At 44.3% G+C, this 24,496-nt stretch overlaps 1 protein-coding gene across 1 annotated transcript in view; it reads right to left on the bottom strand.

Annotated features, from left to right (window-relative positions):
• Positions 1 to 24,238, bottom strand: part of LOC127585943 (uncharacterized) — a 68,022-nt gene extending 43,784 nt beyond the window's left edge. Inside the window, exons 1-2 of the mRNA XM_052043699.1 lie at positions 24,116 to 24,238; positions 23,719 to 23,914 (exon numbers count right to left, since the gene is read on the bottom strand). Of these exons, the coding sequence (XP_051899659.1) occupies positions 23,719 to 23,893 (175 nt within the window). The 5' untranslated portion in view covers positions 23,894 to 23,914; positions 24,116 to 24,238. The remainder of the gene's footprint in view (positions 1 to 23,718; positions 23,915 to 24,115) is intronic.
• Between the last annotated feature and the right edge of the window lie 258 nt (positions 24,239 to 24,496).

The following is a 24,496-nucleotide window of genomic DNA, read 5'->3' as shown; positions in this document are numbered from 1 at the left end:
GTCTTACTCCAGATTTGTTGCACCCAAACATGGTAGATGAGGGTAGGGCACTGGATGTGGTCTATATGATGGACTTCAGCAAGGCCTTCGACAAGGTCCCCCATGGCAGGCTAGTCTGGAAGGTTAGATTGCATGGGATCAAGGGGGGAGATGGCAGATTAGATTCATAATTCGCTCAGTGTTAGGAAGCAGAGGATGATGGTCGAGGGTTGTTTCTCAGACTGGAGGGCTGTGTCTAGTGGTGTGCCACAAGAGTTGGTGCTGGGACCCTTGTTGCTTGTAATTTACATAAATGATTTGGATGTGAATAACATGGTTAGTAAGTCTGTAGATGACACTAAAATAGGTGGTGGTGTAGAGAGTGTAGATGGGTATGAAAAATTACAGGGGGATCTTGATCGGCTAGGTAAGTGGGCTGAGGATTGGCAAATAGCTTTCAATATAAATAAATATGAGGTATTGCACTTTGGGAGATCAAACCAGGGTAGAACTTATTCAATGAATGGTAGGGCTCTGGAGAGTGTTATGGAACAGAGGGACCTTGGAGTGCAAGTGCATAGTTCGCTGAAAGCGGCATCTCAGGTAGATAGGGTGGTGAAGGTGTTTGGCACACTGGCCTTCAGTCAGGGCACAGATCTTAGGAGTTGGGAAGTTATGTTGCAGTTATATAAGATGTTGGTGAGCCCTCACTTGGAGTATTATGTACAATTTTAGTCACCCTGTTATAGGAAAGATGTTATTAAACTAGAAAGGGTGCAGGAAAGATTTACCAGGACACTTGGACCACAGTGTTGAGGGGAGAGGGTGAGTAGCTAGAAGTCTTGGTACATGTTGGTACCAATGACATAGATAGAAAAATGGAGGGGGTCCTGAAAGAAGATTACAGGGAGATAGGAAGAATGTTGAGGAGCAGGACCTCCAAGGTAGTAATCTCAGGATTACTGCCTGCGCCACGTGCTGATGAAGGCAAGAATAGCAGAATCAGGCAGATGAATGTGTGGCTGAGTAACTGATGCAGGGGGCAGGGCTTCAAATTCTTGGATCATTGGGACCTATTTTGGGGGAGGTGTGACTTATATAAAAAAAAAGGATGGGTGGGTGACACCTGAACTCAAAGGGTACCAATATCCTGGCGGGGATGTCTAATACAGCTGTCAGGGAGGGTTTAAACTAATTTGACGGGGAAGGAAACCAGGGTGTTAGGGTCGAGGAAGAGGAAAATAGGAACAAGTCAAAGATAGTGTGAGCAAAGATGGCAAGAAGGACAGGCAGGTGAAAAGACAGGATAATTTGCTGTGCAATAGAAATGCAGCAAAATCGGTAGCAGATACTGGTCTGAATGTACTGTACTTAAATGCATGTAGCATTAGAAATAAGGTGGATGACGTTGTAGTACGGCTACAGATTAAAAGATATGATGATGTGGCCATCACCGAGTCATGGCCTAATGATGGATGTGATTAGGAGCTGAATGTCCAGGGGTACACAGTGTATAGGAAAGATAGGCGGGTAGGCAGAGGGGGTGGCGTGGCCCTGATGGTGAGCAACAATATTAAATCACTAGAAAGAAGGGACACAGGATCAGAAGAGGTAGAATCCTCATGTTAAGAAATGGCAAGGGTGAAAGGACACTAATAGCAGTTATATACAGGCCCCCAAACAGCAGCCTGGATGTGGATGACGTTACAGCTGGAAATAGAAAAGGTGTGTCAGAGAGACAATGTCCATTTAATTATGGGAGATGTTAAACATGAAAGTGGATTGAGAAAGTCAGGAAGGTACTGGATCTCAGGAGAGAGAGTTCGTGGAATGCCTATGGGATAGCTTTTTGGAGCAGCTTGTTGATTAGCCCACCAGGGGATCGGTTGTTTTGGATTGGGTACTGTATAATGAACCTGAGGTGATTAGGAAACTAAAGGTAAAGGAACCCTTAGGAAGTAGTAATCATAATATGATTGAGTTCAGTTTCAAATTTGAAAAGGAGAAGCTGATTTCAGATGTGTCAATATTTCAGTGGAACAGAGGAAATTACAGTGGCATGAGAGAGGAACTGGCCCAAATTGACTGGAAAAGTAAGCTAGATGGCGGGACGGCAGAGCAGAAATGGCTGAAATTTCTACAATAAATGAGGAAAGTGCAGGATAGATATATTACAAGAAAGAAGAAAATTAGGAATGGAAAAATGGCACAAATGTGGCTAACGAGAGAGGTTAAGGCTAAAATAAAAGCAAAAGGGAGGGCATACGAGGAAGCAAAAATTAGTGGGAAAACAGAAGACTGGGAAGCTTTTAAAAACCTACAGAAAGAAACTAAAAGTCATTAGGAAGGAAAAGATGAATTATGAAAGGAAGTTGGCAAATAACATACAAAAGGATACTAAGAGTTTTGTTAAATATATGAAGAGTAAAAGAGACATGGGTAGATATAGGACTTATTGAGAACGATGCTGGAGAAATTATAATAGGTAACAAAGATGGCAGAGGAACTAAATGAGTATTTTGCATCAGTCTTCACTGTGGAAGACATCAGCAGTATACCTGATAGTCAGGGGTCTCAGGGAATAGAATTGAGTACAGTCAAGATTACTAGAGAGAAGATGCTTGGGAAGCTGAATGGACTAAGGACAGAAAAGTCTCCCGGACCAGATGAAGTGCACCCTCGGGTTCTGAAGGAGGTGGCTTTAGAGATTGTGGAGGCATTGGAGATGATTTTCCAGGAATCAATAGACTCTGGCATGACTCTGGAGGACTGGAAGGTCACAAATGTAGTTCCATTGTTTAAGAAAGGAGGGAGGCAGCAGAAGGGAAATTACAGGCCTATTCATCTGACATCGGTGGTCGGAAAGTTATTGGAGTCAATCCTCAAGGACGAGAATATGGAATACCTAGAGGTGCATGACAAGATAGGTCCAAGTCAGCATGGTTTCCTTAAGAGAATATCCTGCCTGACCAAACTATTGGAATTTATTGAGGTAATCTCAAGTAGGATGGACAAGGGAGAAGCAGTGGATGTTGTGTATTTGGATTTTCAAAAGGCCTTCAATAAGGTGCTGCACAAGAGGCTGATTAATGAGATGAGAGCCCATGGAATTACAGGAAAGATATTAGAATGGGTGGAGCATTGGCTGGTCGGCAGAAAGCAAAGGGTGGGAATAAAGGGATCCTGTTATGGTTGGCTGCTGGTTATTAGTGGTGTTCCGCAGGGGTCGGTGTTGGGGCCGCTTCTTTTTACACTGTATATCGATGATTTAGATTATGGAGTAAATGGTTTTGTGGCTAAGTTTGCAGATGACACCAAGATAGGTGGAGGAGTAGGGAGTATTGAAGAAACGAAGATTGCAGAGAGACTTGGACAGTTCAGGAGAATGGGCAAAGAAATGGCAGATGAGATACAATGTTGAGAAATGTGTGGTTGTACACTTTAGAAGAAGAAATAAAAGGGCAATTATCTAGATGGGGAGAAAATTCAAAATTTGGAAGTGCAAAGGGACTTGGGGGTCCTCGTGTAGAATACCCTACAGGTTAACCACCAGGTCAGATCAGAGTTAAAGAAAGCGAATGCTATGTTGGCATTCATTTCAAGAGGAATAGCGTATAAAAGTAAGGATGTGCTGATAAGGCTGTATGGGACACTGGTGAGATCTCATCTGGAGTACTGTGTGCAATTTTTAGCCCCTTATCTTAGAAAGGATGTACTGATGTTGGAGAAGGTTCAGAGAAGATTTAAGAAAATGATTCCTGGAATGAAAGGGCTGACATATGAGGAGCATTTGTCGGCTCTTGGACTGTATTCATTGGAGTACAGAAGAATGAGAGGGGACCTCCTAGAAACATTTAGAATGTTGAAAGGACTGGACAGAGTAGATGTGGCCAAGTTGTTTTCCATGGTGGGTGAGTCCAGGACAAGAGGGCATAGTCTTAGAAGTAGAGGGTACCCATTTAGAACAGATGTGGAGAAATTTCTTTCGCCAGAGGGCAGTGGATTTATGGAATTTGTTGCCACGTACAGCTGTGGAGGCCCGATCATTCGGGGTGTTTAAGGTGGAGATGGATAGGTATCTAATTAGTTAGGGTATCAAGGGATACGGGGAAAAGGCCTGGAATTGCAGATAAATGGGAGAATAGTTTAGCTCATGGTGAAGTGACAGAGCAGACTCGATAGGCCAAATGGCCTACTTCTGCTCCTTGGTCTTGTGATCTTGTGACATAGCCTGGACTTGGGGCCTGAGTTACAAGGAGAGGTTGAGTAGACTGGAACTTTATTCCCTGGAATGTAGGAGATTGAGGGGTGACGTGATAGAGGTATATAACATCATGAGGGGCATAGACAGAAAAGCACAGTCTTTTTCCCAGGGAAGGTGGTGTTAAAAACAAGAAAGCATAGATTTAAGATCAGAGGCGAAAGATTTAAAAGGGATATCAAGGGCAGCTTCATGCAAGGGCTGGTGTGTATTTGGAACGAGTTGCCAGAAATAGTGGTTGAGGCGGGCACATTAGCAACATTTAAAAGCCATCTGAGTAAGTACATGGATAGGATAGGAGAGGTTTGGAGGGCTATGGGCCAAATGCAGGCAGACAGGACTCGCTCTCTGAGCAACAGAATTGGCATGGATGAGTTGGACTGAAGGGCCTGCTTCCATGCTGTAAGACTATGTAGTTCCTGGATGTGATTCCTCTTTAATGAAGGGAAGCTGTTACACATACAATGACTACACAATTTAACTTGCAGTTGGAAGGCAATCAATAACCTCCAATGTCCTGCAGCCCTTATCTGCTTTCACAACCACTGATGCAAATATGTTCCTCTGCCTGTTTCACAATTAAAGACTTACCACAGCCTCATTAGCAGACACATTTTCAGAATCATGACAGGTTTTCATGGCTACTACAGCAGCTTAGTGTGTCCCACATATTTCACCCCATCATGCCTTTCCCTGCTTAGGGTGTTATGCACCTGCCACAAGCAGGAGGTAAAATTGGATTTGTAGGAGCCTCGTACATCAGTAACATAGGAGAAAGCCATGTGGTTATTCATAGCTCTGCTGGATCTTTCAAAGAGCAATTTAGAGTGATCTGTGCCCATTCCTATTTACAGTCAATTTCTTTCTTCAAGTAGCCATCAAATTCCCTTTTGAATGTTACTATTAATTCTGTTTCTGCTACCCTCAGGCAGCATATTCCAAATACTAATAACTTGTTGCATAAAAGCTTTCTCCTTTTGCCTTGGCAAGTCACCTCAAACCTGTATTATTGTGTAAGATTATGCTTGTGGAGTAACATTGAATGCAGCTAAATGGAATAATGGAAAAACCAGCTAAAACCAAGAGATGGACTTTTAAAGGTGAGATCTTTGAACTTCAGACTGAGGCAAGAGCTGCTCCTGACCACCAATGGATAAGGAATTGAGGTGTAGCTGGGCAAAAGCAACACATTTTACAGAGGGGATGACAACAATTATTGACAGAAAGCGTGGAAACATGATCAGATTAATCCAATCAATCCAAGGGGTTAAACAGTGATGTCATCCACGTACAGGGAGATTTTGATCTGAATGCCCCCAAATGCCAGGTATTGTCATCCTCTTATCCCACATAATTCCTGATGTATAGAACCTTTTTTCTCAATCTAAGACACAAGAGAGTGGTCTGCCTTGTCTTACTCCAGGTTTGTTGCACCTAAACAGGATGGATTGCACCTGGACTGGAGGAGCACCAATAGGCCTCCTAATAGCCGGCAGGAGATAGAGGAAGTGATATGTTGACAGATTATGGAAAGATGAGAAAGCAATAGGGTTTTCATTGTGGATGATTTTACCTGTGTAGCAGTTAGCATAATGCTATTAAAGCGATAGCGACCTGGGTTCAATTCCGGGAGCTGTCCGTAAGGAGTTTGTACGTTCTCCCCGTGTCTGCGTGGGTTTCTGCCGGGTGCTCTGGTTTCCTCCCACATTGCTAAGACATATGGGGTTAGGAAGTTGTGGGCGTGCTATGTTGGCGCCAGAAGTGTGGTGACAGTTGCGGGCTGCCCCTGGAACACTCTACACAAAAGATGCATTTCACTGTGTTTTAATGTACATGTGACCAATAGAGATCTTGATTGCCTCTTAGTGCAAGAGGGCAGAATTTGTTAGATGCATCCAAGATTTCCTGGAATAGTATGTAGATAGACTAAACAGGAGGGGCTGTAGTAGACCTTGTATTGGGAAACAAGCCTGGCCAGGTGATTGGGGTTTCAGTGGGAACAGTGATCATACCTGCCTTCATCGGTAGGGGCATTGAATACAAGGGTCAGGAAGTCATTTTGTAGCTGTATAAAACTTTGGTTAGGCCGCATTGGAGTATTGTGTTCAGTTCTGGTCTCCTTATTACAGGACATGGAGGCTTTGGGGTGGTGGTGGAAGCAGACACGATACTAGTGTCTGAGGCATTTTGACAGACACGTGAAAATGAAGGGAATAGAAGGACATGGATTATGTGCAGGCAGATGGGATTTGTTTCATCTGGCATCATGGTTGGCACAGACATCATGGGCCAAAGGGCCTGTTCCTGTGCAGTACTGTTCTAAGATGCAGAAGCTTTGTTTCACATCCATCGATTTGGTTTGCACTACTGATGTCTGTGTAGAGCAGTTGCATCCAATTCTTGATTCTCTCCCCAGAGCCCATTTTGGAGAGCACAACCATCAGATACATGTGCAATCGTCTGTCAAAGGCCTCCTGGTCTAAGCTGACACAGACCTGCTGAAGTTGCTACCCTGCAGCAGAATACACAGGCCGGAGGCACATCAGTAATTTTCCCATGCCTGCCCTCCAACAATATTGATGGCCCAGGAGACCACCATCACTACCTCTTAAAATTGTTGTAGAGGTGTGGTAGACAGCTCCTGCAAAAACAGTACTTTAGCCTTGACCTTGCCGAGGTATCCCTACGTGGCAATACATTACGCAGTGCTTTTCACTGTGCATGTTGATTGCAATTTTCACATCCATGGTTTTAGAAGGTTTTTACCCATAGGATTAAAAGTTCAATGTTCATGCTCAAAACTTTGGTGATGCCTGAATGGCAGATTTTCTGAGACTATTGGTTTTGGGGTATTTAGAAGAATAAAAACACTTTTACTTCACTTAATACATTATTATAATAAACTTTCCTTTGAACTCAGTAGTAGGTTTAAAGATGGTTCAGGAAATTTGGACCCTGGTCAGTTTGAAGGAAATGCAGGAACTGGGACCCTGGTGAGTTCCACAGGCACACAGCAAGCAGTAATTTGAAAGGAATCATGGCAAGCATCCCCAGGGCTCACAGGATGTCTGAATAGTCAGATTAGAGATCATCATATTTAAAAATAGCCTTTTGTTTTGTATTTTGGAGAGCTCTAACGCAGCAAATTTGGTACTCAGCTGAACTGTTAAGATCTTGTTACATTACTGAATGACTCTAAAGGCAACCATCCAGGATATTCAGGAAAAAAAAACTTTAATATTGATGGCTTTATTCAAAAAGCTGGCTATTCACACTTTAATCTCAGCAAGAAAACATTTCCCACTTCCCTAAAGCAGGAGGTGAGATGTTTCTCAAAACACAGCACAGTATCCACTTTATTTGAGAATCTACCAAGCCAATAGCTGTATACCATAGATTCTGGATGGAGAGGGTGGGCCAGGGGTGGTGATTCAAAGAATCTTTCAGCTGATCATGATTGTAACAGATCTTTAAAATTATAGTTAGTTCCAGTGAGGAACTAGCCTAGGCTGCTCCCTGGTGCCAAGGCCCAGCATCATGTGGGATCTGGGTCTGAATCAGTCTTTGGCAATAACTTCATGTTCCTACAGGCTATGCCTACTTAGCCTTTATTGCATTTACAGGAAAACTCATTTGTGTGCTATAGTACAGACAGCTGTCTTTCCTGGCAGTTACAAGTACAGTACAGCATTGTTGATAACCTGAGCCATGTCACCCAGAGCTTTCTCCATTTAATTAGATCATAGCTGATCTAATAATAAAACTATTGTTCTAAAGTAATTTCCTTCCCATGCTTTTGTAAACAGTTTAATGCTTGGGTGACTCGTGAGTTTCTTTATTAAAAAATTAATGTGCTGGAAATACACAACAGATCAGGCAGCATTTAGAACAGAGCAGTACATCGCAGTACAGGCCCTTTGGCCCACGATGTTGCGCCGACCTATATCACCTACCCAACGATCGATTTAACCCTTCCCTCCTACACATTTTTCTTACAACCACTTGCCTATCCAAGAGACTTTTAAATGTTCCTATTGTTTCAGCCTCCACCACCACCCCGAGCAGTACATTCCAGGCTTCCACTCACCTTAAACGGATGTCCTCTGGTATTGGCCACTGCCGCCCTGGGAAAAAGGTGGTGGTTGTCCACTATCTATCCCTATCATAATCTCATACACCTCTAATCCTCCATCGCTCCAAAGAGAAAAGTCTTAGCTCGCTCAACCTTTCCTCATAGGATCCGTTCTCTAATCCAGGCAACATCCTGGTACATCTCCTCTGCACCCTCTCTAAAGCTTCCACATCCTTTCTATAGTGAGGCAAACAGAACTGAACACAATACTCCAAGTGTGGTCTAACCAGAGTTTTGTAGAGCTGCAACATTACCTCTTGAACTCAATCCCCTGACTGATGAAGACCAGCATACCATACACATTCTTAACCACACTATCAACTTGCGCAGCAACTTTGAGGGATCTATGGAGTTGGACCCCAAGATCCCTGTCCTCCACACTAAGAATCCTGCCATTAACCTGTACTCAAGTTCAATCTTCCAAAGTGTATCACTTCACACTTTCCCGGATTGAACCTCATCTGCCACTTCTCCACCCAACTCTGCATCCTGTCTATATCCTGCTGTAACCTACGACAACCTTCTACACTATCCACAAACTTAATAACCCACCCCTCCACTTCCTCATCCAAGTCATTTATAAAAATCACAAAGAGCAGGGATTCCAGAACAGATCCCTGCGGAACACCACTAGTCACTATATCCAGGCAGAATACTGTCCATCTACTACCACTCTCTGCCTGTGGGCAAGCCAATTCCAAATCCATGCAGCCAAACCTCCATGGATCCCATGCCTCATGACTTTGAGCGAGCCTACCATGGGGAACCTTGTCAAACACCTTACTAAAATCCATATACACCACATCCACTGCTCTACCTTCATCAATTTGTTTTGTTACCTCCTCGAGAAAATCAATTAGGCTTGTGAGACACGCCCTGCCCCTCACAAAACCATGCTGACTATCCCTAATAAGACTATGCTTCTCCAAATGCTCTTAAATCCTCTCCAATAGTTTTCCCACCACTAATGCAAGACTCACTGGTCTATAATTCCCAGGATTATCCTTTTAACCTTTCTTGAACAACAAAACAACATTTGCCATCCTCCAATCCTCTGGCACCACTCCTGTAGCGAGGGAGGACGCAATGATCATCGTCAACGCCCCAGCAATCTCTTCCCTTGCTTCGCATAATGACCTGGCATATATCCCATCCGGCCCTGGTGACTTATCTATCCTAACGTTTTTCAGAAGCTCCAACATTACCTTTTTCTTAACCACAACATGCTGCAGCTCATTAGACTCTTCTATGCTGACCTCGCATTCGGTGAAGTCCCTCTCCCTGGTGAGCACTGAAGCAAAGTATTCATTGACGACCTTCCCTATCTCCTCCACCTCCAGGCACATTTCCCCCTTCATCCCTGAGCAGGCCTACCCTCATTCTTGTCATCCTCCTATTCTTCACACACGTGTAGAACAACTTGGGGTTTTCCTTAATTCTACTCACCAAGGCTGCCTCATGTCACCTAGCTCTCCTAAGTCCCTTCTTAAGCTCCATCCTGGCTACCTTAATTCTCAGGAGCCCTATCTGATTTGCTTCCTAAACCTTAAGTATGCTTCCTTCTTCCTTTTGACTAAATGTTCCACTTCTCTTGTCAACCATAATTCCTTCACCCTACAATCCTTTCCCTGTCTCAGTGGAACAAACCTATCCAGAACCCCATGCAAGTTGTCCCTAAACAGGCTCCATATTTCTGCTGTGCATTTCCCTGAGAACATCTGTTCCCAATTTACGCTATCAAGTTCCTGCCCAATACCATTGTAATTAGCCTTCTACCCAATTAAATACTTTCCCATATCGTCTGCTCATATCCTTACCCATGGCTACACTAAAGGTCAGGGAACTGTGGTCACTATCTCCGAAATGCTCGCCCACCAAGAGGTCTGTCACCTGACCAGGTTCATTGCCTAGTACTAGATCCATTATGGCCTCTCCTCTGGTCGGCCAGTCCACATACTGCGTCACAAATCCTTCTTGGACACACCTAACAAATTCTGCCATGTAAGCCTTTTGCACTAAGGTGGTGCCTTTCAATATTAGGGAAGTTGAAGTCACCCATGACAACAACCCTGTTATTTTTGCACCTTTCCAACATCTGCCCACTTATCTGCTCCTGGTGGCTATTGGGAGCCTATAGAATACTCCCAATAGAGTGATTGCTCCCTTCCCATTTCTGACTTCCACCCACACTGACTCAGCAGACGATCCCTTCACAATGTCCTCCCTTTCTGCAGCTGTGATACTTTCCCCGATTAGTAATGCCACTTCCCACCGACCACCTCTTTCACCTCCCTCCCAATTCCCCTACCCCTTTTGAAACATCTAAACCCTGGAATGTCAATCAGTCAATCGTGCCCTTGCAACAGCCAAGTCTCTGTAATGACGACATTGTAATTCCACATTCTGATCCGTGCTCTTTCATCGCCCTTATTCTTAATACTTCTACCATTGAAGTAAAACATTTCAACCCATCCAACTGACTGCATTTCTGCCCTATCCACTACCTACCCTACCTCAGTCTCTGCACATTACATCTACCTTTACTCTAACTGCTCCATGACCTGACCTAACACTCTGGTTCCCATCCACTTGCCAACCTAGTTTAAACCCTCCCCAACAGCTCCAGCAAACCTGCCTGCAAGGACATTGGTCCCTCTCCAGTTCAGGTGTAACCCGTCACTTTTGTACAGGTCGTACCTTCCCCAGAAGAGATCCCAATGATCCACAAAACTGAAACCCTGCCCCCTACACCAACCCTTCGGCCACGCATTCGTCTGTCATGTCTTCCTATTCTTACCCTCACTGGCGCGTGGCATAGGCAGCAATCCAAAGATAACTATCCTTGAGTTCCTGGTTTTCAGTTTCCTTCCTGATTCCCTATATTCCGTCTTCGGGACCTCATTCCTTATCCTATCTATGTTGTTGGTACCAATACATACCACGACTTCTGGCTGCTCACTCTCCCCCTTAAGAATGCTATGGACACAATCCGAGATGTCTCGGACTCTGGCACCTGGAAGGCAACAGATCATCCGGGAGTGTCCTTCTCTTCCACAGAATCTCCAGCCTGTTCCTGTAACCAATGAATCCTCTATCACTATCACACTCCTCTACTTCCTCCTCCTTGTCTGAGCCACAGAGCCAGACTAGTGCCAGAGATCACAGCCGCTGTGACTTTCCCCTGGTAGGTCATCCCTCCCAACAGTTTCCAAAGCGATATACGTGTTATTGAGGGGAATAGTCGCATGGGTACCCTGCACTGACTGCCTATTCCCTTTTCCCTCTCCTGACACTCACCCAGCTACCTGCATCCTACAACCTACAACCTAGGTGTGACTGCCTCCTGGTAACTCCTGTCTGTCAACCCCTCAGCCTCCTGAATGATCCAGAGTCCATCCAGCTCTTGCTCTAGTTCCCTAATGCAGACTGTAAGGAGCTGCAGCCAGATGCATCTCTCACAGATGTAGTCATCAGGGACACTGGAGGTCTCCCTGACTTCCCACATCCTGCAAGCGGAGTATACCACTGCCCTGACTGCCATTCCCACTGCTCTAACTGTGCAATAAAACACCTCACCTTAGCTTCTGCTCACTGAAGCCTCCTGAACCAAAGCCAAATAAATAATAACAATAAAATAAAAGATCAAACCTTACTTGTACTCACCTGTGCCTTCCCACTGAAGCCTTTTTTTCCTAGAGCTGCTCATTTCCCAACACCTGGGCCACTTACACTGCCTCTCTCTTCAAACTGAAACCTCTTGAGCCAAAGCCTCAACTCCCCCACTCCAACACCAACCCACTCTGCTTAACCCTAACTTCTTTATATTGGCTGTGTCAATTAGCTAATGAGCTATTATCTATCACTTTGCAGATGTGCCAATTGTAGGGTCCTGTTGTGCAAAATCAACAAGTCCTGAGACTTACCTGCTTGAAGCTTTCACCTTTCACTCCGAGTCCTGTCTCCTGATAAGTGAAATCAACAAGTCCCCAGACCTACCTCCTTTAACCTATGCTGCCTCTCGTTCCATTTGTGGAGAAATGTTAACATCTCAGATCAATGAGACTTCATCAGACATAGAATTCAAGAGCAGAGGTATGCTGGAACTGTATAAAACACTACAGGTATCCTTTTATTGATGGACATGCTGTTTATTAATTTTTGTTATGCTGCAGGACTGGAATATAAAAGCAAGGATGTACTGCTGAGGCTTTATAAGGTGTTGGTCAGACCACATTTGGAGTATTGCGAGCAGTTTTGGGCCCCATATCTAAGGAAGGATGTACTGGCATTGGAGAGGGTCCAGAGGAGGTTTACAAGAATGATACTGGGGATGAAAGGGTTAACATATGAGGAGCGTTTGATGGCTCTGGGCCTGTACTCGATGGAGTTCAGAAGAATGAGAGGGGGATCTCGTTGAAACCTCCAAGGTACTGAAAGGCCTGGATAGAGTGGACGTGGAGAAGATGTTTCCATCAGTGGGAGAGTCTGGACCAGAGGGCACAGCCTCAGAATAGAAGGATGTCCTTTGTTTTAAAAGAGATAAGGAGGAATTTCTTTAGCCAGAGGGTGGTGAATCTGTGGAATTCATTGCCACAGGCAGCTGTGGAGGCCAAGTCATTGGGTATATTTAAAATGGAGGTTTATAGGTTCTTGATTAGTAAGGGTGTCAAAGGTTACAGGGAGAAGGCAGGAGAATGGGTTTCGAGGGGAAAAATAAATCAGCGATGATCAAATGGCACAGCAGACTCGATGGGCCGAATGGTTAATTCTATTCTTATGTTTATGGTCTTATGCAATTGACCCTTTAGGGTATGATGCAATATTTATCATTATAACAAAACCCTGAATGTTATCAAAATACGTTTTTGCCTGTACAGCTGTGTCAACAAAGATTGTAAGGTACTCACAGCTAAAGGAGAAATAGCATGGTCCCAAATGCACCTCTCTTTTTGTGCGTATGTAGTTCTTGTTTTAGTGTTACTCAGGCCCCATACCTCAACTTTTTTCTTCCCCAGTAGGATGAAGGACGCGTGCTTAGCCCACTGCTCTACTCTCACTACACTCATGACTGTGTGGCTAAGTACAGCTCAAACGCCATCTATAAATTCACAGATGGCACCACTGTTGTTGGTAAAATCTCAGGTGGCGACGAGGAGGTGCACGGGAGTGAGATTGATGCAACAGCAACCTTGCACTCGATGTCATCAAGACCAAGAAATTGTTTGTAGACTTCAGAAAAGGGAAATTAGAAGAACAGACACCAGTCCTCACTGAGGGGTCAGCGGTAGAAAGGGTGAGCAGCTTCAGGTTCCTGGGCATCAATATCTTGGAGGATCTATCCTGGGCCCAACACATTGACGCAATCACGAAGAAGGCACACCAGCGGCTCTACTTCATTAGCAGTTGGAGGAGATTTGATATGTCACCAAAGTCTTGCAAATTTCTATAGATGTACGGTGGAGAGCGTTCTGATTGGTTGAATCACCGCCTGGTATGGAGGCTCCTATGCACTGGATCGCAAGAGGCTGCAGAGGGTTGTGGACTCAGCCAGTTCGATGACAGGCACAACCCTCACCACCATCGAGGACGTCTTCAAGAAGTGGTGCCTCAACAAGGTGGCATCCATCACTGAGGACCCTCAGCATCCAGGACATGCCCTCTTCTCATTACTACCATCGGGCAGGAGGTAGACCCACACTCAACGATTTAGGAACAGCTTCCCCTCCACCATCAGATTTCTGAATGGTCCACGAACCCGTGAACACTACCTTATTTTTTTTGCACTATTTATTTATTTTATAATTTATAGAAATTTTATGTCTTTGCACTGTACTGGTGCCACAACAACAAATTTTATGTCATATAAGACAGTCTTAATAAACCAGATTCTGACAGATGACTGTATTAATGCCGCTTCCGAAACTCAGACAGAACTCAGATATTTCATTCTTTCACTGCCTTTCTCCATCCTGTTCTCACCTTCACTTCCCTTTCTGTATCTCTCTACCTCCACCTTTGACTATGTCTGCAACAAGCATCCATTACAGGAGTGTAAGACAAACTGCAAGAGGAATTCAGCAAGTCAGGCAGCATCTATGGAGGGAAATGGACAGTCGATGTTTCAGGTCAAGACCGTCACAGGCCCGTAGACTACCACAGCTAACTTGACGGTACTTTCTCCAATCCTGTCTCCTGTAAGGACTCCATCCTATACACCCCATTCCTTGATCTCCATCATATTTACTCTGATGTTACGACTTTTCAAACAGATGCCTCTGAGATGTCTTCTTTTTTCATGAACCTTGGCTTCTCCTCTACCATTGTGGACAGAGCTCTCGACCCCATCTCATCTATTTCTCACACCCTTTTTCCCCTCCCTACCTCCTCCAGAACAAAACAAAGACAGACTAAAGGCTTCAACTTGAAACCATAACTCTGTTCTCTTGACCTGCTGAGTGTTTCCAGAATTTCTGGTTTTGTTTCAAATTTGCAGCATCTACAGCTTTTCTGATTTTCAGAGTTCTTTTGGCCCTCACTTTCAACCCCCACAAGCCTCTGCATTGAAAGAATCATCTTTAAAATTTCCACCATTTCATTAAGACTTATTCACCAGACACATCCTCCACTCTCCTCTCCTTTCAACAAATCAAAGGAACCATTCCCTTCAGGACTCCCTTGTCCACTCTCCCTTTCTCATGATATTTTCCCATACAACCGCAGAAAGTGCAACACCTACCTTTTTAGCTCTTCTCTTCCCTACATCCAGTAACTCAAATAGTTCTGATAGGTGAAGCATGGACTGCTTTCAATCTTGTGTACTGCATTCAGTGCACACAATGTGGACTACTCTACACCACAGGAACCAGATGCAAATGGGGTGATTGCTTGGTGGAACACCTGCGTTCAACATCCCAAAGCTTTCAACTGCCTGTCACAATGCCTGTCACTTCAATTGCCCATTCCACTCCCACTCTAACCTGTCTGTGACCTGTTTATGCTAACGTGTCCCCACACAAGTTTGAGCAACAGCACCTCAATTTCCATCTGGATATGTTGCAACCTTCTGGACTCAATATTGAATTCAATAATTTCAAGTAACTCACTTTCTCTGTATCAGAACTGGTCAGTGCTGCTGCAGGTGATCCACCTGTAATATTATCTCGGGTATTTTCTCTCAATTAATAATGCGTGATCTGCTGGGCATTACCTATATCCTGTTCTTTTGTTTGTTTGTCTCTCTCTAACTATCCTCATTAATATATCAACCAGACGGCCTTCATTGCTTTTCATCTGAGCAACCTTGGCTTCACCTTATCGGTGACATTCCCTTTTGCTCTATCCATCCCACCCTACTTCACCTGCAATTTCAAACAAATTTGTTTTCTCTCTTTCCCAGTTCTGATGAACAGTTTTGATCTGAAGTGATAACTCCGTTTCTTTTTCCACATACCAGCTGCGTTTCCAGCATTTTCTGTTTTTATTTTAAGATTTCCAGCATCTCCAGGTTTTTAATTTTACTGTTATCACAATCCACTCACTTGACAGCTGCTCGTGTTTACACAGACCATTGATAATACTGAATACTAAAAGAAATTGTAGTCTATTTGCATACAGACTTTGACATGACGCATTTACAGTAGTTTCCTGAACCCAAACGCTCCTTTCTGTTAACTACCCATATATAAACTTAGAAATTACGAGCTGGAGTGGGAAAATGGTCCTTCAGCCTTCTCCACTCTTGAACAAGATCATGGCTGTTCTGACTGTTAACCTCAGTTCTTCAATCCTATCTAACCCTGATAACCTTTCACCCCCTTGCTTAACAGGAACCTATCTATCACTGCCTTAAATATATTCCAAGACCCTGCTTTCACCACAGTTCAAGGAAGAGTTCTAAAGAATCACATTCCTCAGAGAAAAAAATTCAGTTGATCTCTGTTTTAAATGAATGTCGCCTTATCTCTCAAAAGAGGAAACACTCTCTCCACAGCCTTTAGGCCTTCCGTTAACAAGCAGCATGGTGTTAATATTAGAACTGTATGCTGCCACAGTTGGGTTGAGAGTGTAGGCCAAATGAGTGGCTGGAGCCAGAGTGGCTGGGTGTGTGGTCAGAGCTGAGGTTGGCTGCAAGTCAAGTGTGCTGTGGGAGCTGGGGTTCAGTGTGAGGCAGGAGCGAGCATCTGGAGCGTGGGCTGGGTGTGTGTCTAAGGTTGTGGTGGGAATATGGATAGCTGTTTGGCCAGAGCCAGGTATTGGGAATGCTATGGGAATGTGAGTAAATGTTATCAGGAATATGATCCAGGTGCATGACAGGGATCAGGAGCTGAGGACCAGAATATGTACATTCCCATTTAATTTCAAGTGCTTATGTGCAAACTGAGCAGTAAAAAAATGTATGCAAGTGGTCAAGACCCTAAAGAAGGTACTTGTCAGTTTAGGAAGGCAGTCAGCTGGTCTAACATCGAAACAGTTGAGAAACACTGCCTTTTATCTGAAGCCAGTGCCTTTTCAATAATGCATTACATTCCAGGCTGCAGTGGGAGTTCATGGTCCTCAAAATGCAAATTAATTAAGCTATCATCAAGGATCCCCACCATCTGGGCCATGCCCTCTTCTCACTACTACTGTCAGGCAGGAGGTTCAGAAGCCCGAAGTCCCACACCACCAGGTTCGGGAACAGCTATTTCCCTACAACCATCAGGTTTCTGAGACGACCTGCAGGACCCTAACCCTACCTCAGTAATGGAATGCTACGGACCACCTCTTGCACTACCATGAACTTGCCTCTGATTGTGGTTTTGTTTTGCACTAATGCCTTGCTTTGCAGTCTTATTTTCCTCATTGTCTGGTGTAATTTAAGTTCTGTATGTTATCTGAACCTATGTGCCTGTGATGCAGCTGCAAGCAAGTTTTTCATTGTACCTGTGCCTCACCGTACTTGTGCATGTGACAATACATCGACTTGACTTGACTCTGGGGGTATCATCACACTCCTTAACCAATGCCTTTATTTGTCTTCCTGTAGCAGGGTTCAGGTGCTGTCTAACACTTGCAAATCGAACAGATGTATTTGGATCATGTGAGATCCACACTCAACACAATGCTAACTTGGAGTCTGTAAAAATAGGGGGTTGGAAGTGGGTGTGAGGTTGGTGGATGCACAACAGGATACACAGGAGGCAGCACAATTGCACTGCTAGAAGAGCTGCAGCCTCATAGCTCCAGTGCCCCGGCTTCAATCCTGACCTCTGGTGTTGTCTATCTGCACATTCTCCCTTTGACCATGGGGTTTCCCCCGGGTGCTCCGGTTTCCTCCCACATCCCAAAGACATGCAGCTTGGTAGGTTAATTGGCCAATGTAAATTGCCCCTAGTGCCGTTTGGATGGTAAGGTTATCAGGAAATGTGGGAAGAACAGATGACAGGAAAACTGGTGGGGGAATGGGATTCCTTTGTGAGCTGGCATAGATAGTGGGCCAAATGGCCTCCTTCTATGTTATAAGGAAATATGGAGATGGTGAGGGCCAGAGGAGTGGAGAGGGTGGAGGTGGGAAGCTGGGGAGGGGAGAGTATGAGGGCAAGGGCTTAAGTAGGGGAAGTGTGATGGCGGGGAGCAGGGGACGGGAGAAAGTCACGTTGAGTGTCACGGTCGGGGCAAGAGTGAGACGAGAGAGAAATCTCGTATGTTTCATTTACTGAGTACCTGAAAAGATAGGTTATCTTAAGATCTAATTGTTAAGAAACAATAGCTTATTTCTGTTTATTAACCTGATGTGCCTTTAAGTGTTCAGATTTTTTTCCATCTGAAATTCTTCAGCTCTTGAATAGTTAATAGGAAGTATGCGGTTTTTTTTAGATTTCTGAGTATCCACTCACCACATGTTCCCAAAATGTAACTTCTTCATAAATTGAGGAAAGCAGTAGTTAGACCACATTTTGTATTCCTGATCATCACCTTGCAGAAAGGACGATAGCATGAAGTGTGGAGAGGCTGAAGAATTTTATTAATTAAGAAAGACGATCACCAGGGAGAGGTTTAATTAAGAACATAAGTAAAAAAACAACTTAGCAACAACAACCTTCTCCTCCAGTTCCTGGTCAAAGATTTCTAATGAATGTATTTTTTAAGTGGTGAGAGATCGAAAAGTGTTGGTGTTTAGAGGAACCTGGATGTTCTTGTACTGAAATCACGAAAGGTTACATGCAGACAGAGCAAAGAATTAGGACAGAAAATGGTATGTTAGCACAAGAATACTGTGTATACGTCAGGTTTTACTACTGAAAAAAGGATGTACTTGTGACAGAGGAAATGCAGCAAAAATTCACCAGATTAACTTCTGGAATGCCTGTTTATCATACAGAGAGACTCGGCCTATATTCTCGAGTTAGGAGGAATGAGCGGTGATCTAGCTGAAACATACAAAACTCTCACAAGGCTTGATAGAGTAGATGCAAAACTGATATTTCCTCTGCCATACTGCATAGAACCAGATGTCGCAGTTTCAAAGCAAGGAGTCAAACATTCAAAACAGAGGTGGAAAGTAATTTCTTTTTCCAGAGGGTGGTGAATCTTTGGAATTCCCTACCAAGTGGGAAGAGGGGGTTTGATCACTCAGTTTATTCTAGAGAGAGATCACTAGATATTTAGATGCTAGTGCAGGAAAGTAGCACTGCCATGATTTTACTGAGTAGTGGAGTGTACTGCTCACCATGTTTCCCCTGCCAATCCTGCTATGCACCCCCATACACTCATTGATACAGGTTTGAACTGTATGTTGAGTGCAGATCTTACTGAAGCAAGTGATACAAAATCATCTGTTCTATTTATGAGAGTCAGGCAGCAGCTGAACCCTGGTAGAAAAATGTAAATAATGGCACTGGTTTAGGAACGATGGACATTTTGATGGTCTTTACACTCCCACAGCAGCTTTGAATGTAGTGCTTTGTAATAAAAGGCATTGGACTACAGATAAACACTTGTTTTCCAAGTGTTTTGATGCTGGACCAGCTATCTACCTTCCACGCAGACTCCTATTTTAATGCAAAGTGTCTAAGTAGCATCAGTCATGCAGCATGGAAACAGGCCATTCACCCACCAACTCCATGCCAACCATCGGACACCCGTCCAAATTAATCCTTTCTTCCAACACTTTGCCTGTAGCCCTCTCTGCCTAGGGAATTAAAGTGCTTCTGTACCACTTGGTGAATTATTAAAGAATTAGTACCAAGTGCTGTCTTAAATAAGTGATTTAACATAGAACAGTACAGCGCAAGAACAGGCCCTTTGGCCCACCATGTCTGTGCTGACCATGATGCCAACCTAAACTAATCCCATCTGCCTACACTTGGTCCATATGCTTCCATTCCCTGCCTGTTCATGTGTCTGTCTAAATGCCTCTTAAAGAGAGTCAGAGTCACACAGCATGGTAACAGGCCCTTCCGCCCAACTCGTCCATGTTGACTGTGTTGCCCAGCGAGTTAGTCCCATCTGCCTGCCTTTGGCCTATAGCCCTCTAAACCTCTCCTAACCATGTACTTATCTAGATGGTTTTTAAATGTTGCTAATGTGCCCGCCTCAACCACTATTTCTGGCAGCTCACTCAAATACGCACCACCCTTTGCGTGAAGGGGCTGCTCCTGATGTCCCTTTTAAATCTCTTACCTCTTATCATAAACCTATATCCTCTTGTTTTTAGCACCCCATCTCTGGGAAAAAGGCTCTCACCACCAAATGTGGAAGCAAATGTTACTATCGCATATGCTTCTGCCACCTCTCCTAGCAGCACGTTCCAGGCACCTACATTTTCAGTGTAAATCACTAATCTCACACATCTCTCTTAAACTTTCTTCCTCTCACTTTAAACCTATGCCCTCTGGCAATTGACATTTCCACTCTGGGAAAAAGACTATCTAACCTATCTATGCCGTTCATAATATTATATACTTCAATCCTCAGCCTCCAACTCTCCAGAGAAAACTAATCAAGTTTGTCCACCCTCTTCTTAAAGCTATTACACTCTAATCCAGGCAGTATTATGGTGAACCTCTTATGCACCCTCTCCAAAGCCTCCACATCCTTCCTAATATGTGGCAACCAGAACGGTGCACAATACTCCAAACAAGCCAATTCTCCAAAGTTCTATATAGCTGCAACATATCTCTTGGCTAATAACAATACCAAAGCAAGTTCCTGAGCCTGTTTAGACCATGCGTATTATTTGGTAGCTTGGCCAATGGACAACTTGTTGAAACCACGTACAAACAAAGAACGACGGAGGGTGTGGGTTTAGTGCTGGACACCAGAGGCTTGAGCTGTCCAGCTCTCCAAGCTCAGCACAGCACTGCAGAGTCAGGGGTGCTGTCCCTCAAATGAGCCAGGCAGCATCACCGACAACAGTGCATCCCAACCCGATGAGCTTAACACATTCAATGCATATTTCAACAGAAGGTAAATGGAATGTCATTACCCACCCTGACAGCCTCCAATGCACCTGTACCCACAGGCACAGTTACAGGCATCAGATCGGTCTTCTGGAGAGTGAACCTGTGGAAAGCATCTGGCCTGGATGGAGTCCCCGGCTGTGTCCTTAGATCCTATGCAGGTCAGCTGGTGGGGGTACTTGCAGACATTTTTAACATCTCCCTACTTCAATCTGAGGTTCCCGCCTGCTTTAAGACAACTATCATCCCTTTACCAAAGAAAAATAAGGTAGTGCCTTAATGACTATCGTCCGGTGGCTCAGACATCCACCATCATGATGTGCTTTGAGAGGCTGGTCATGGCACACATCAACTCCAGCCTCTCAGACAACCTCGACCCACTGCAATTCGCCTACCGCTGAAACAGGTCCACAGTGGATGCTGTCTCCCTGGCCCTACACTCATCTCTGGAGCATTTAGCAGTAAAGACACTTACATTAGGCTATTGTTTATTGACTGCAGCTCCACCTTCAATACCATAATTCCAAGCAAACTAATCTCCAAACTCCTAGACCTAGGACTCAACACCTCTCTTTGTAACTGAATCCCTGATTTCCTGACCAACATACCGCAATCAGTAAAGATAGGCAGCAACACCTCCGCCACGATTACCCCCAACACTGATGCCCCACAAGGCTGCATCCTCAGCCCCTACTTTACTCCCTATATACTCACAACTGTGTGGCCAGATTCTGCTCTAACTCCATCTACAAGTTTGCAGATGACAACACCGTAGTGGGCCGAATCTCAAGTAACAACAAGTTAGAGTACAGGAAGGAGATAGAGAGCCTTGTGGCATTGTCTCATGACAACAACCTTTCCTTCAATGTCAACAAAACAAAAGAGTTGGTCATTGACTTCAGGAAGCGGGGTGGTGCACATGCTCCTGTTTACATCAATGGTACTGAAGTGGAGATGGTTGAGAGCTTCAAGTTCACAGCTGTAAAATCACCAATAGCTTGTCCAGGCCCAACCACATAGACCCCATGGCCAAGAAAGCACACCAGTGCCTCTATTTCCACAGGAAGCTAAGGAAATTTGGCATGTCCCCATTGACCCTCACCAAATTTTATAGATGCACCATAGAAAGCATCCTATCCGGATGCATCATGGCTTGGTATGGCATCTGCTCTGCCCAAGACTGCAAGAAACCGCAGAGGATTGTGGACACAGCTCAGCCTATCACGAAAACCAGCCTCCCCTCCATGGACTCTCTCTACACTTCATGCTGCCTCGGAAAAGCAGCAAACATAATCAAAGACATCTCCCACCCCGAACTTTCTCTCTTCTCCCCTCTCCCATCAGGCAGAAGATACAAAAGCCTAAAACCACGTACCAGAAGGCTCAAGGACAGCTTCTATCCTGCACTTATAAGACTATTGAATGGACCTCTTAGAAGATAAGGTGGACTCTTGACCTCACAATCTACCTCCTCATGGCCATACACCTTATTGCCTGCACTGCATTTTCTCTGTAACTGTAACAGTATATTCTGCATTCTGTTATTGCTTTTCCCTTGTACTACCTGAATGTACTAATGTGGTGAAATGATCTGTATGGATGGCATGCAAAACAAAGTTTTTCCACTGTATGTCGGTACATGTGACAATAATAAACCAATTACCAATATCCCTCTAAACCTTTCCTATCCATATACCTGTCCAAATGCCTTTTAAACATTGCAATCATAACAAATTCTAGAATTTTGCTGCCCTGCAGTCCCTGATTTCTCCAACAACAATGTGCTTCTCCTTGATGAATACATATATGAAATATTCATTTAAGTCCTCCCCTCTGTCCTATGGCAAAGGGTTAAGAATTCAGGGCTAGAGCAGTGGAAACCTTAAAAAGCGCTGAAAAAGATGGTGTACCGAAGTAAGGGTATGGACACACAATATCAGGATAACAGAATGTGTGAAGAATGAATAACAAGTCTTTGTTTGGTAAGAACTTGTCAGCAAGCGGTTGTAGATGTCCTTGTAGCCGAGGATAACAAGTTAAGGAGTAACTGCCGTAGACATTGTAGACTGCCACAGAATGTGAACCCCCCCATCTCACGTACTCGAACTGTATAAATCTGTTAGCTAATCAATGTAAAGACAGACTCCCTTGGACTCTGACCAGCTGTAGCCAACAGTGAGTTGGGGTAACAACGGAGTTCTCTATCTCTTCAGAGAAATAAAGAAATTTGGTCCTGAAAATGTTTCTGAGTGATGATCTCAGTTTATAATAATTAACATTTGGCGATAACACTATGGCTTCATGAACAGATTGCCATTTTGGTCCCTGATGGGCCATACTGTTTCCCTGGTTACCCTCTTGCCCTTGGTATACTTATAAAATGCTTAGGAAATATCTGTAATCTTCTCCATCAGTGACATTTCATGTTCCTCTTTTACCTCCTAAATTTTTCCTTGAAGTACTCCAGTAAATTGTCTCTACTCCTTCAGAACCACCATCTTCTGAGTTCTGTCATGGTAAGAGATTGTCAGGTGGACAGTGGAAAGGATTGGAGGATTTCTCAAAGCCTGCTAGAAAAAGTGTAACATCGGCTTGTAACTCCCGAGCTCAAGACTGTTCAAAATTGAGGAGCATTTCGGATTGGCAATGAGGACCTTGCGTCTGCAAAGAGAAATCCCAGTGTAAACCTCGTAACTCACTGGTCCGCCCTCCTAATCCAGACCCATCAATAGCAGACTCTGCATATCCCATATTTGCCTCATCGAAGCAGGAGTCATCAATCCACTATTTCAGGAGGGAAGAGGAAACAATGTACTACAAACAGATCTGATGTCAGGCGTCGGAATATATTATTAATGAAGTGATAGCAGAGCGCTTACAAAATAATAACATTTGGGCACATTTACCCGTGGCAACTGGGATGAGACGATAATTCCCACCGGGCCGTTCAGTTGAGAATTTTTCTCCCTTCCAGATCCTTACCTTGAGCTCCAAGCAACGGCAGCAAAAGCAACGGGAGGAAACGAAGGCAGGGCGACATAGCCGGCTTCCAAATAAAACTCGTCCGGTTAATGCGGACATGGCGATGGATTTGGCCCCATACTGGAAACAAGAAAGAGAATCGTGAGAGCGGGGAAGAGCGGGAGGCGGGGCACGAAGAGGATGGTAGAAGTTGATTGGTGTTGATCCACTCCATTCAAAGTATATAGTTTGTCTTTTATTATCAATAAACTTTATTTTGAAAAAATTCTAAGCGGAGAGAAGCCTCACCAGCACAGAGTAAATGACATTAAACACACTCACTGAACAAACAAGCGAAGCAACCGTTTTGCAACAGACCAGGGAGCGGAATATTGTTCTAATAATTCCAGTGGAATTTATTACAATCGAGGGTGACTGCTTCCGGGATGTGAACTTTCTCGGACCCCCTTGTCTACTGCACTGCCCCGTGTATTCAGTCCCAATGTTATGTCAGGAGATGTGTCACACTATATTGAGGAACAGTATATGTTTCCACTTCTGTTACCTTGGTCTGAGTCTCAGAGAGAATGGGAAATACGTTTCCCATTTCTTATTTTGTAGAGTTGGTAAATGATGCGGTGCATCTGTCGTAAAGAAGATTCACAAATGCAGAAAGTGTGCAGAAGATTACGTGCAATAGTTAGTCCACCAGAGGTGTGGGAA

This window comes from Pristis pectinata, chromosome 34, assembly GCF_009764475.1.
Source record: "Pristis pectinata isolate sPriPec2 chromosome 34, sPriPec2.1.pri, whole genome shotgun sequence".
Taxonomy (NCBI): domain Eukaryota; kingdom Metazoa; phylum Chordata; class Chondrichthyes; order Rhinopristiformes; family Pristidae; genus Pristis; species Pristis pectinata.
Note: the sequence above shows the minus strand (reverse complement) of the source record. Positions and strands in the feature narration are given on the sequence as shown.